Source organism: Sinohyriopsis cumingii, chromosome 2, assembly GCF_028554795.1.
Source record: "Sinohyriopsis cumingii isolate HCF-2022 chromosome 2, ASM2855479v2, whole genome shotgun sequence".
NCBI classification, from domain to species: Eukaryota; Metazoa; Mollusca; class Bivalvia; order Unionida; family Unionidae; genus Sinohyriopsis; species Sinohyriopsis cumingii.
In genome coordinates, this window is record NC_142962.1 from 12241858 (window position 1) to 12257202 (window position 15345).

The 15345-nt window shown below is 37.6% G+C and overlaps 1 protein-coding gene across 2 annotated transcripts in view; it reads right to left on the minus strand.

The window, feature by feature from the left end:
- LOC149804341 (uncharacterized) overlaps positions 1-15345 on the minus strand; it is a 60009-nt gene that overhangs the window by 35929 nt on the left and 8735 nt on the right. Inside the window, exon 1 of one of the 2 annotated variants that reach the window (XM_089939093.1) lies at positions 3975-4017. The exons of the other annotated variant lie outside the window; for it this stretch is intronic. Within the exon in view, the coding sequence (XP_089795219.1) occupies positions 3975-4002 (28 nt within the window). The 5' untranslated portion in view covers positions 4003-4017. Of the gene's footprint in view, positions 1-3974; positions 4018-15345 lie in introns of those variants that run through there. 2 annotated transcript variants of the gene reach the window in all.

A 15345-nucleotide genomic window follows, 5' to 3' on the forward strand; every position in this document is an offset into this window, starting at 1 on the left:
AAAGAAAAGAAGAGAAAGAGTGTTGGAGATAAAATAAGAAGTTGGTGGAGGAAAAGAAGAAATTAGAAGCAGAAGAAGAAGAAGAAGAAAACCCAAAGGTCCTTTTCAGGGCCCCCATATTTCTCGAAAAGAGATAGCCTTTCCATTGCCTACCCCTTTTTTAATTTTTTTAAAAAAAAAAATCCCATGTTCAATTTCCCTTGACGCTATACAGTCCCACCCTGTTTAAATTCCTTTGACGCTATACAGTCCCAATTCCCATGTTCAATTCCTCTTGAGGCTATATCGTCCCACGATTTTTCTCTATGTTAAATTCCCATTGAGGCTATATGTTCCCACGATTTTTCTCCATGTTAAATTTCCATTGAGGCTATATGTTCCCAAGGGGGTCCGTAATGCTAATTCCCATTGAGGCTATAGGATCCCCCTTCACTACTGGCGTCAACTCAGTGCTAAATATTTCACGCAAGCATAACTCTAAAATGACTACATGTTCTACAATCTCCTATAAATGTTGTACCCCGTGCTAACATGGTATGGGTGTGCATCGATAGTGATGTTCACGATGTCAATCCACAACATTACCATCAATAAGGCGCAAAGGGCACGTGAACACCCTATAGGCTGCTTACATACATACGAATCCATTAAACAGATATTATCATCCATTTAGTCCAATGACTGGGACTGCCTGTCCTTACTTTTTAAGAGAGAGAGAGAGAGAGAGAGAGAGAGAGAGAGAGAGAGAGAGAGAGAGAGAGACTAATCAATATAAACTAACACGTCAGAGTATTCCAAGCAGGAATTTAACGCACATTGTGAGTAACGGCACATAACGCCTTGCTCTCATGGAGCAGCGCCCTTAGGCGAAACCTTAGCTGCCGAAGCACAGTTCTGTGTTTTCAAACCCATTTCGCGAGCTTGTCATTAGCTCAGTCGGATCCAGGAAAACTCATGTGTTCCTGAATCAGTAATATGGTTAACGTGAGATTGACTGTACGTGATTGCACTATCCACAGACGATCAGCCGTGTTATGACGTACTCGCCGATTTCACAAGCGTGCTTGATTCATGAAATGCATCCTCGTCATCAGCGATTCAGTTCTTTTCCACGACCGATGAAGCGCCAACCGTTGACGACCTTGTAATGGATGTCAATATTCTTGTCGTGCACAAGAACGCAAACATAATCTTTGTAACACAACGATACACTCAAGTGCCAAAAGTAATCAGGGACTTTTGCAACATGTTGATATTTCATTGACTCGCATATCCATGCACGCATTCACTGGACACGGTATGCCCTTGATTACTCGTGGGATGTGTTTAAGAATATGTTCGTTGAGGTCACGTGGTCCCATATGGTTTACTCACAGTTGACTAGAAAGATGGACTGCACGAGTATTGCTTTTGTTTGAAAACGAATTTATAAAGCAATTTAACGCCAGTGATGAATGTATGTAATATCAAATACAGAGAAACTCGCCAGTGATGTAGCAAGAGAGTATGCTGACCAAAACCCCAAAGCTTACAATGATCAACTGGAAGTTCTTCGTGGATATGTAGATATTTGCTAACATGTCAAAGACATGTTTTAGTCGCGACAATCCACATGGGACGACCTAACAGCAGGCTTTGATCAAATGATTGTGTCCTGATAAAACCAACAAAAGACACTTCATCGGCGAGCTTTCAAACTACAAAGAAGACCATGATTTCCAAAGAGGCTGCCATGTCCGCTGCGGAATACATTTCAGAAATGTGACGTCGGCAAACCTCACACCAAACAGCACACACGAAACGACTAGTATGACCACGTATGATCAAACTGATCAAAAAGAAAGTATATAAACACTATCAGAAGAGCCTAGTCCCGCTCCCGAATGCTAGGCAATGTCGAAAAACAACCCCACCCAGAATATGTAACGAGACATGTTGCCAAGAGATACACAAGGCGCAACAGTTCGAAACGTCAGCACCGAGTTGTAAGCGGTCGGGGTCGCCTTAATGAAACACGACGGTGGAATATTTCCATTTCACGCGACCATTTCAGAGCTGTCGTCATCAACGGCTGCGAGGTTTCAAACGCAGCTGCATTATGGGCTGTCAGAACCGCATCGGTATAGTCTGAAAAAGACGATCGTGCTAACTTACAGGCCGGAAAAAGGAAAAGGTCTTAGGCTATTCGGGCATGGAAGCCAAATTCTCCCGAGCGGAAGAGGTATTATGTTGTGTCCTTGCCGTTTGACAAAAATCACTCGAACGCTTCATATGCGTCTTCATGTGGGATGACACTGAGTCGATGATCCACACATGGAAAACAAGCAAGGAAAACTTGGATTCATCGACTGGACCTGGAATTCACTGAATCATGTACACGATGACACCGCGACATCTTTTGTATTTTGACTCGTGCGGGTTTGCAATAACCCTATGAAGTTGTTGATTATTACACAGATGATGGAGTCGTCAACAACTGTTTTATTCAACGCTGCCGTTGCAATTCCGAATGAACGGCCCAATATGCGGACATCTTGTAGTTGGAGTGCTACGCTTAATGCATACAACATGTCACTTGACATGTATCGGCACGCGAGCACAATGACCCGACGCAGCGGCGAATTGGATATGGCCAGGTTTGTCACCAAAGCGGATTTGTTCAAGTTAGCCAACCGTTTTGCTTTGTTGGCGTTAGCCGAAACGTGCTTCTGATTTTTCAAGATCAAAACGGAACATTTCAATCGTCCAACGTTGACATCAACGACGTTGTTTTGAAGCCGCAAGCTTGCTTTATCAATGACTAATTCGACACAAATACGAAATAAAATTTATAAAATAAGGAGATGAAATGAGTGGAGCAGCAGAGAGGGTGAACAGACCACTTAGGGGAATGGTCACCCTTGTGTTTTACCAAAAAAAATAGTGACCACTCATAGAGGTCAATTACCACGTCTACGATTATTGTTTGTCCCAAACAGAACCGTAGACGCCCCTCTCTGCTGCTATCAATATTGGGAATCATCATCTGAATCATGGGAATCTTCATCTGTTTCATCTTCATCTGAATCTTCGGAATTTGTTCTATGTTTCAAGTAATATTCAAGTTCTGATGGTGGTTTTTCTACTTTGGGATTTATGTTTTTTCTTTTTCTGTAATAGTTCATCAAACTTCGATATCGATCTCCACCGCAATTTTTGCAAATCTGATATAATCCTCTAACGCCGTTGTTACATCCAACACATCTTCGTGGACCAGCATGAGGGTTTTTCTTTATAAGATAATTATGTTTCTTGCAATATTCTCCACGGCACCTTTTGTTGCATTTATCTGTTGTTCCTTGACGCAGCCACGCACAGTTGTTCATTATATTAATGATATCTGTTTAATTCAATTTAATTTTATCATCACCCCTGTTACCCAAATATTTTATCAATACCCACACGATATCTTGTTCTTGGATCATGTAAATTTATTGTTATAAATCCATGTGGGGTAGCTTGCGCTCGTGAGAAGAAATTTTTGAATTTAATTATATCCATGTCACCACCACACCAGGTTTGATGAATATTTCGCAACGTGTGTGTGTCTACGCCATTAAACACAACTAAAATGTTGCAGTTGTCTCTGATCACTTTTGGTATTTGTGTATATCGTTGAGTAACATAGATCACGTCTGTATTTTTATGTCTCCCTCGGGAAAATATTCTGGCTGGATTTGATTGTTTATCTAGCATCACATCGTCGTATACAACTAAATTATTAATAAATCCATCTATGGAATCTACGGATGGTGCTTCATCAATATCGGTTATAAACTCTATAACATCAGTATCTTCATCCAGTAATCGCGCGTTTTCATTGAAATCTTTAAGTACATCATAACATCGCTGATCATCAACGGATGGTGCTACTAAATACAACTTATCCCATTTCAACCATCTCATTATCAGATTAAGTAATAATTGCGTCTTACCCGATCCAGATGGTCCTATGATAATCATTCTGATGGAGTTCGGTAGCGCAGGATGATGCTTAACTGGCTCTCGCTGCCGAGTTGCTGAGAAATCAATTATATCCATATATATTATAACATGAATTTATATTGTTTACGCTGTAAAGTTAAAACTCCAACTATTGATTTAGCTACAGTTACAACAAAAAATAAAAAAATAGCGTACGGTGGAAAATATTCTATATGCTGTAGAAAGAAATTTTCGTTTTTACCTAATAAGCGCGGTGGTGATATTGCTAATTTGATGTCAAAGTTTCCAGGTGCTCCATGGGCTAAATATAGTGGAGAAAAACATCTACCAGGATATAATTATTGCGGTCCTGGTACTCGACTCGATATCAGGCTCGATGATCAAGATCAACCAAAACCAGGCGAGGAACCAATAAACGCTATTGATCGAGCTTGTCATGCTCATGATGTAGCTTATAAAAGTAAAAATCTACAAGATAGGCATATTGCAGATGTAAAATTAATTCATTCATTAAATTCTATAAAAAATAAAAATATTAGAGAATCATTAGCTAATTGGTTAGTAAGATCCTCGATGAAAGGTAAATTAGCGATTGGGGCTGGTAATTAATAATGGAATCAATTTATTATTCACCAAGAGGATACTGGAGAGGCAAAGCAGCAATTGGTAAACTCGCTGATGCAGCATCGGTTAAACATTCTACTGCTAAAACGTGGTTATCTAAACAAGCAATATGGCAAATTTATCTACCACGTCCTAAACAAATTCAGTACTCGTATTTCGATGTCAGTGTTCCTAATGAAGTTCATCAAGCTGATATTCTGTTTTTACCGCATGATACTGTGCGTGGAAAAACGTACAAGTACGCGCTAACCGTAGTTGATGTTGCAAGTAGATATAAAGAAGCAGAGCCGCTATCAGCGAAAACATCATCTGAAGTAGCCGATGCGTTTGAACGAATTTATCAACGAGGACTCGGACCACAAGGTGGTCTGCGATGGCCACAGCTACTACAGGTTGATCCTGGTAAGGAATTTCTTGGTCCAGTATCATCGCTGATGAAACAACATAATACCAAAATACGACGAGGTCATACTGCAATTCACCGTGATCAAGCAATTGTTGAGCGATTTAATCGAACACTTGCTGAGCGGTTATTTGGATATCAATACGCGAGGGAATTTATTCAGGATAAAAGATCTCGTGAATGGGTTGCAAGATTACCAATCGTGATAGCTGCATTAAATAATGAGATCACACGAACAACCAACATGAAACCCATTAGCGCGGTCACAAAAAAAAATATACCAACACAACGGAAAGATGCTGGAAAACAAAAAATATTAGGTGATGTCACAGTCAGATATTTATATGAGCCTGGTGAACTTGAAGGTGGTAGCGCGAGAGCAACTGATCCTATTTGGAGTGTTACCACACACAAAATATCTACCGTGACAAGATCCACTGGAAGAAATGCAGGCGTTTCCAGACCTGCAATCTACAGATTAGATTCTGCTGCTCCTCAACGTGGATTTACACGTGAACAACTACAAATAATTCCCGCGGATACACAACTACCGCCGCGATCACTTCGGTGATTTCGATCACTTAACTAGCACCCAAGGCGCTAGCGCCAAGGGTGCCTGCACCCCGACGTCGATTACACTCAAGACAGGTTAACATGGTATTTTCTCGTGTATGACCGCGACTATTATCTTTTCTATCTACGGTAAATTGTCTTGAATCATTACTCGAATATCGCCATAACATTATACAATTACAACTGATGCAATGATTATTCTGCTGCTGTTTTAACTCAATAATAAATTCAACATCAAGATCAAAGTCACGTTTATTTTTTTTATCAGATTGTTTGTATCCGATTAATTTTTTTCTTATTATATCATCATCGATGATGTTAAATTTATCAACGATTTCAGGGATTATAATTCTACGTAATTGAGATATATTTCTGACCCTCGATACCGCTAAATAAACTAAATTTGACCACTCGATGCGATCGTCTACAATCCAGACTCGTGTATCAGAAATAGTTAATCCCTGTGACGAGTGGATTGTCATGGCGTATCCCAATACCCATGGAGATTTGTCAGCGCGTAATGCATCTTCGACCACACTGATATCAACGGCGACAATATCATTTAATACGAGATTTTGCTTCCTTGACTCTGTCAAGGGTCCTGGAATATCAACATTAATATTCTGTTTTCGTGTATCTGATGGTCTATAACATAACGGTACGGGTAATTCTGAATATTGTTCTTTATGTAGTTGAAATAACTGTTGTTGTAAAGCGTCTCTGATTATTTTTCTACTTGCTACGATCAAATCGGTGGGTCTCCATGAGTTCAAAAAATCACTCATTGATGTCTCTGAGATCACTCCACGTATTATTCCACACTGAATTTTGTTTGATTGTAATCTGATTAATTTTTTAAATTCTTTCAAATTTGCATCAAGAGCTCTATGATCATCATCTATTTCCTCGTAATAATCAACGAAATTTTTTAACCAGTCATGTGGAGATGGTCCAACAAAGGGCGGAGGTTGACCATGATCGCCACACATTATTATGGCGGTATTTTTCGTCAACAACCAATCAAGAAACATTTTTAATGTATCTAATGACACCGTGCATATCTCGTCCCAAATAATTATTTTAGGTATATATTTTTCTCCCATCCGTTCAGGAGTCCATGTATCTCCGCGCCACCGGAAGAAACTATGATACGTACACGATTGTACTTGCCGCTGTTTCATCTCACGTGCAAGTCTATGTGTGGGTGTCAGCACGATTATATCTGAATTTCTAAAAACATTAATTGTTCGAGTTGTTTTTCCGCATCCACCAGGTCCATTGAGATATACTGTCTTATATCTGGTTATTGGATCACTCAACGATGGTGCCTTCGACATTTCTGATATTTTATTACCCTCACGATAAACATCTCTCACTGGAACATCTGCTGATTCTACATAATTGTGTAATAGTTCCTTTTTTATTCTCCACGAACCCCATCGTTCATCATTACTTGTAAATTTCATAACAGGTTCTAAATATTTACTTGAAATATAAAACGAGTCCGTTGCGACTCTGACTGCGGCCTCAGGAAATCTATTAATCATCGATAATAAATTTATAGAAACATAAGCCAACATGGAAGATCTTAGATGAGTATATTGCGGGGATACGTCATTTATGTAACTAACGATCGTACCTAATTTTGTTCCGTCGGATAAATAAACACTCTCTCGATTTACAAATGTATTTTTCGCCGTTGTATCAGCGATTATAAAATCGTACTCGGCATCATCTAAAATTAATCGTGCGTGATGTCTTTTATAATCATATGCACCACCTTGAGTAAATTTACCTATAATTTTTCTACCGAGATCTTTTGCGGTTTTGAGTTTATTAGGAATATCGTCCTTAAACTCGCTAATAACTTCAGAATCTGACATGGGCAACCAAACTTTGGTCTGTGCATGATATGATATAATTGCCTCACTGACCACCAACGATGTCAGTATCGCACAATCTAGCATATATCGCAACAAAACTATAGGTGTCCAACGTTTTTCACAAAAATGTCTGCCAAACCAAACATAACAAATCTTGTGAAGATTTTCGTTAAACTCGAACGACTCAATACAGGCGAATCCAGTCAGATCAAAATCAGGTAATGGTCCATTAATTGCCACTCGCGTCATCTCGTTTGTAGGGTGACCAAATCTTTCAAAGTACACAGAACAATCTCCGTATCCCAGAAAACTTCCTGGATAACATGCAACCATATCAACCGAAATAACATCATTGTAATTGTATTTGGTATTCCATAATCCGCCATGTCCATATTCGACGCAACTTGCACGTACGTCCTCGAGTAAATCAAATCGTGTTGGTTTCCATGAATTTCGTTCTCTGGCGAAATGAGCCGCAACAGATGGAACGGTAAAACAATTAGTTAGTAATTTGTCAGTATTTTCCGCGTGCTTGCACTGTAAAAACGTCGCAAGATTTTTCATCTCGTCATGGAGGAATTCTGTGCGATATATTTCACCACTCGGTTTGACAAACTGATCAAATTCACCCTCCTCATTACTTTTGAATAACCATACCGATACAGGATCGGTTTTACTTATTTCGTTAATAAAATCAAACATACTCATATCTGCCACAGAATTATCTGCCCCAGAATTGTCTGCCACAGATAATTCTGCCACAGATAATTCTGCCACAGAATTATCTGTGGGATAAAATCTAACAGTTCGATCACGTGGAAATATTGTTACTGCGTTAGTCCATGCGTGTGCGTTATGATCGATAATATTTATTGGAGCTCCTTTCGATTTATATTTCGACTGGTACAGTACTTCTCCCGTTATTGTTGCTACGGTTATTGGAAATTTTAATATTTTTCCTAACTCAGCAACATCTTTTATTGTAGCACCGGTATCCCTAACTGAATCAGCCCACGAGTTTATTTTTTCACGCCTTAAATCAGTTAATCCATTTCCACGCATCGCGTTTGTAAAGTGTTCTATTACTCGTTCAGCCACACAATTTAACCTTGACAAGGTCAAGGATGATAATTTCATCGGCGCTAGTTTATCAACGTTAGGTTTTTTATTTATCTCATAAATTCCATAAATAACCGCTGTTACAGGATATGCTCGTTCATAATACGGTTTATCAATACCAGTCAATAGACCCGGTCTGGAATTTTTACTTAATATGATAGTTTTATTATTACCAAGGACAGGATCATATTTGTCACGGATAATCCAACTATCTGTTTCTGTTAATACAATAAATTTTACTCTGAAGAAATATTTTTGATTGCCCTCGTATTCAGCGATGTAGTTAATGATAGTTGCCGCTCGCTTGTCATTCATTGTAGCGTCCGTGACAGCGTCCTTGACGGAGTCAGCGCGTATAATCTTGAACGTTGACCATGTATGAGATGCACCATCCGTGTAAAATTCTTTCTTAGCGTCATGAATTTTCGAGATCAAACTTTTATTTTTCGGATCAACCAGATCTCGTACTGGCAATTGAGATAATCTGTCAAGGTTGAATTTATACTTAACAGGCCTAGTTTGGGATAATCTTTCAAACTCGTTCATATAACTAAAACAAATATTTAAATAAAGAAAATTATATATATATATATACAATGTCCCAATGTAGATGGTTGATGATCGGCTCAGTAAATCGATGCAACAAATCCTGTAGAAAGGAATATTGTTGGATGCACTCACAAAACATACGACGAGGAAGTCTAGGACCAATACCATGTCTACGGTGTGGTATTGGAGTGCGAGGAAAGACAAAATTATGTGGAAAATGTGGCGGGAAACGGTTCAGAGAACTTAAAAGATATTATGACAAAAAAAATAATAGCGGTGAAAACGCTATAAAATCCGTGGAGGATTATATATCAAGATTTCAGACAAACAATGATTTAAACATATAATATTATTATAATGGAGCAAAATATATTTGTCCCACATCCTGTCATAACAAACTATGAATCAAATATTAATGGTATCATCAGAAATTGCAGGTTGAAGAGACCAGTTGGCGTTGTTTCTAATACTGGCTATCTAAGGTTCACAGTTGGAAAGAAAAGATATCATTGTCATCGTTTCATCTACGAGTGTCACAGGGGGTTGATCAATGATGGTCTTGTTATTGATCATATTGACGGGGACACTCAAAACAATAATTTATCCAATTTACAAGCTATCTCTTACAGCGAGAATAATACACGTGGAAATACAGGAAGATGTAAGACAATCGGAAAGAGGGTGGTAATTTCTACAAACATAGAAACCGGTAAAGTAATTATGTTTCAGTCTATGAACGCGGCTGCGACATATTTTGATATTCACCCGCAATCAGTACAAAGAGTGGCAGAAAATATATATAAAACAGCTCTCTCGAAAAAATATAAACAGAAAATCACATTTCAGTATCAATAACTATCATCACCACATTATTAACTATCATCACCACATTATTAACTATCATCACCACATTATTAACTATCATCACCACATTGAATTAATTTTTTTTAATTTATGTCACAGAGGTCCTCCATACACTACTGAATTTTTGATTTAAGGGGAGATTACTTTGTAATATATAGTTTTCTTCGTAGATGGTTGGTTTTTTATGATTGTAATTAGTCAGTTTAACTAATTACATCGTATAGTGCCGAACGAACAGACTCATAAGTATTATTTATGGTTTTTAAATATTTTCCCATCATACAACACATGATAATATTATTGATCCGTAGGAAGCTGTGTGTGAAACAGAAATCGTTACTCATTGTAATTGACCTGCAGTTGTGTGTTCACTGAACTTACAATTCTGGAAAGTTCCTTGACTGGTGCATTAATGCCACTATATTATTGATTTTCGGTCTGCTACAAATACAGAAACTGTTATTATCCAGAAACCGCTACAAATACAGAAACTGTTAAATACAGAAACCGTTATAAATGCAGAAACTGTTATTATCCAGAAACCGCTACAAATACAGAAACTGTTAAATACAGAAACCGTTATAAATGCAGAAACTGTTATTATCCAGAAACCGCTACAAATACAGAAACTGTTAAATACAGAAACCAGCTACAAATACAGAAACTGTTATAAATACAGAAACTATTATTCAGAAACTATTATTCAGAAACTGTTATAAATGCAGAAACTGTTATAAATACAGAAACCGCTACAAATACAGAAACTGTTAAATACAGAAACTGTTATGATTCAGAAACCGCTGTTTACTGTAAATATTGGTTCCTTAGCTATATATTAACTTCCGAAACATATGTTCGTAACAATGTTTGATAGCTCGATCAGTATGGTATTGGACTGTGACGCTCGCGGTCCAGGATCGAATCCCCATGGCTGACAATTTGTCGGTGGTGCGCATAATTGCGATTTTTATAATAGTGGGGGGAACCGCAAGAACCCCTCCGCTCAGCAAATTCACAACCACAATATTGACTGGTTGTTGATACCTATTTTTCGTATCACCCACTGGATTAATTATTATGGGTGTGATTTTGCTGAGCGTACCTTAATTAAGTTATATGTTTGTGCTGTCCCAGAAACATCCCGACGAACTCGAAGGGGGTCTGGGATATTTTTTTTTTATTTTAAAGATTTATATATATTATATAATGAACCATGAAAATATCAATGATGTAATTGTCGCTATTAAAAAATTAAAAAAAGATGGAATTAATATATCTGATGAACTTAATCCTGAAAAAATAGTTTCTGACTTTGAGATTTTACAAGAACGTAAAACCATGGGGACACACACACTATCATCTGAATACAGGCTCATGAAACGGATTCAATCGGCAATGTTTCAGTCGCTAGCTACCGTAGAAGATGATCATGTGAAGGAGTTCGTTCCTCTTTCTACCGCCGTAGAAAAAATTAAGTCGTTATTATCCCACGAGTATGAGGCAAAGAAAACGATTAGTACTCGCATAAGACAATTAAGAAAAATAATGTCAGATCGTGAAACGATCCAAGGTAACCTCGTTACTGGTGAAACGATCCAAGGTAACTTCGTTACTGATGAAACGATCCAAGGTAACTTCGTTGGTGAAACGATCCAAGGTAACCTCGTTACTGATGATAATGAAAATGAAAGTTTTGGTAACTGGGGTCCAAGTCAACGCTGACCACATGTATTGGTAGTCAAAATCAGGAAAGTTCTAACACTATCATCTGAATACAGGCTCATGAAACGGATTCAATCGGCAATGTTTCAGTCGCTAGCTACCGTAGAAGATGATCATGTGAAGGAGTTCGTTCCTCTTTCTACCGCCGTAGAAAAAATTAAGTCGTTATTATCCCACGAGTATGAGGCAAAGAAAACGATTAGTACTCGCATAAGACAATTAAGAAAAATAATGTCAGATCGTGAAACGATCCAAGGTAACCTCGTTACTGGTGAAACGATCCAAGGTAACTTCGTTACTGATGAAACGATCCAAGGTAACTTCGTTGGTGAAACGATCCAAGGTAACCTCGTTACTGATGATAATGAAAATGAAAGTTTTGGTAACTGGGGTCCAAGTCAACGCTGACCACATGTATTGGTAGTCAAAATCAGGAAAGTTCTAACCTTGTCAAATTGTTCCTAATAAATTTTATTTATTATAAATTTTATTTATTATAAATTTTATTTTTACTGAGGATTTATTTTTTTTTACTAAAATCAAGAAAAATGCACAAATTACTTGATTCTGACGGGGTAGTTGGTAGTCAAAATCAAAGAAAAATGCACAAATTACTTGATTTCTGACGGGGTAGTTGGTAGTCAAAATCAGGAAAATTGAGCAATTTCGTTGTATTTTAGTAAAAAAAAAATAAAAATCTCAGTAAAAATAATATTGTTAATAAATAAAATTAATTTATAATAAATAAAATTTGTTAGGAACAATTTGACAAGGTTAGAACTTTCTTGATTTTGACGGGGTAGTTGGTAGTCAAAATCAAGTAGTTCGTGCATTTTTATGTTTCTGAGGGGGTAGTTGGTAGTCAAAATCAAGTAGTTCGTGCATTTTTATGTTTCTGAGGGGGTAGTTGGTAGTCAAAATCAAGTAATTTGTAAAATCAGGAAAATTAATAAATATTATTTTTTTTTTGTGATAGAAATTTTAATTTTACTTTCATCGACTAGCTTTTTTAGTTGCCTAGGCCTTAGTTGCCTAGGCCGATTAATTTGTACCAAACACAAATTTATGCTAGTAATAATAAAATATTTTTTTAAGTTGATCGAATTTGATTCTGATCTCTGTTACAAATGTTCTTCTAACTGTTAAGAAATCCTCGCGTGTAAAAAGCCTCCACATAAAGATCTACGATAAAGTCTTACGACGGAAGTCTTTACGACTTTACATACAGATTTATTACAAGTTCTTCTTCACGTATGTCAATCAAGCGATTAAGGTGGTCTGTGAGTTTAAAATTGATTCGTGTTAACATATTATTGTGACACCGCAAATACACGGGATTAGTTGGTTCTTGCACGATTAAATTTCCAGGGGGAACTTGTGGTGTGAACGTGTACAGGATGTATCCTTGTTGAGCTTGATTTGATCTTCCGAGATCTATTTGATAGCTGCCATCGATTACGTCACAAACCAGATTGACCGCGACCGTCGGTGTTATATTAACGATCCGCGGGGATACGTGTCTTCCGCCGCCATGTGGATCATTATCATGTCTAAGAACAGTTGGAGGTGGAATTAATTTTCTCCATGCATCGAGTAGTTTAGAAAAAAACTCGTCGATGACATCATTGATAGATTTTCTTAACTCGGTTACACTATACCCGGGAAATTTATAATTTGGTACATCGGCTTCTGTTAATTTATATTTTTCTAACCATGCTTTTACTTCAGGATTTTCAGGTGATTTTGAAAGACTAACCATCTCCTGAACTATTCGGTTATTAATATATTCCATATCTGATATAAGCTGATTTAATATTTCCACACGCGTGATGATTTTTTCACGCGATAACGCTGATATGTCAAAAATATGTTCGTTAAAATATTGATTCAGTTGATCTAGTTGTTTTTTACACTCTTGATTGATTTCCTGAAAATATCTAATAATCGTTTCTCGATGAAAACCCCAATGAGGTCCTGTTTCTCCCGGATTATAAAAAAACCATGCCTCAATTCCACTGAAGAAGACAAAATTGTGAAGCATTGATGAGTTTTTTATAATACGTAGGTGTTCCCCGTATGATGGATTAATTTCATGATATGATTGTCTATCCGTGACATAATCAGACTTTTTCGGTTCTGGTGGTATCGGTGTTATCGGTGGTGATATTTCAGGCCATCCTAGCACGGATCTGATTGAAGATTGATAAATATCAACGGCATAATCAGGCGAGTTTATTTCAACCGTCGAGGACAACGTCGGCTCGTGAACGTTTATTGATATTTTTGATTCCTTTCCCGTTATTGATTTTATTCTACGCGCAAATTCCTCACCGATTTCTTCAATCTGGTAACTGCCGGTTGGTATTCCAACAACAACCCAGTCAGGTGTTCCATCGGGTTTGTTGTTGTTAGTAAATACAAGCGAATTATTTGCTGGTGTACCATTAAATGATTTTGATCTGATATTTGGCCAGCTGTAATATACTCGTAATTGTGCAAGTGCTATTTCTTTTACTGGAATTGCAGTAGGAAAATTAACACTAAATTCAGGATTAGTTGAACTTACCGAGATCATCGTTATCTTTGGCGGAGTTGTGTTGGTCACGATCTGCTGGAGTAATTCTGTCATTATTGATACTTGTATCTTTAATACCTTCATCGTATATTTTGGTCATCATTGAAAATTCGAAATCAGATATAATTCCATCACTGAGACTCGCTGATAACAACGAGGATAATTTCGAGTATGCTACCGTCACTGTATGTAATTTTATTTTGTAATCGGATAACTTTTCGTTCGTACAAGTACATATTTTTTTTGTGATGATGCCAAGCACACCTGCAATAGTTGTTGCTGCTGAAATACAGATAGTTACAACTACTGGTGCCATCGTTGTTAACGCTGATAATATTACACCGGTTCCAGCAACAACAGCGGATACTGAATAAACAATCACATCAACGATAACCAATCGTCGTCGATATTTTTTTACTTTTACTGTATATTGATCAACTTGATCTTTTAGCGCCGCCTGCCATTCACGTGCTTGATTGTATCTGTATTGCGCACCGTCCATATATATTTTTATGCCGTAACCAATTGAGGTGTTTCAGCTACAAATTCCAAACACCACCAGAAGGATGTTGAGGTTAATTCCTTATCATCTGCTTCCAGAATAAATATTTCTTCGATTCCGCTATTTAATACAACAGATACAACCCCGGAAAACCTGTCTGTGGAATGACGCCATGGAAACGTTGTAAATATTTCAAACTTAGCGGCGGAAAACACAGATAGCCTGTACACGCCAGTGACTGTTGCGGTATATTTGATAGTATTATTTTGCTGCGACCATGTTGCAAATCCCGATGATACCGTGCATACGATGTTTGTGATATGCCCGGGAGTTATTGCAGCTGGAATTTTAATCAGATTGGTTTTACTGATAATCTCAGGAATTCCCGCTACGACGTCTTGCTGTGTTCGTTTGATCGTGTCTAGGTTATTTTTGATATCAACGAGTTTCATGTCAATGACGGAAGGAGTTCCAAAGAACTTACTCATGGCATCATCGGTCTTTTGAAAATTTCTTCGAAGCCTTAAAAAACCGGTTACGTGAACAT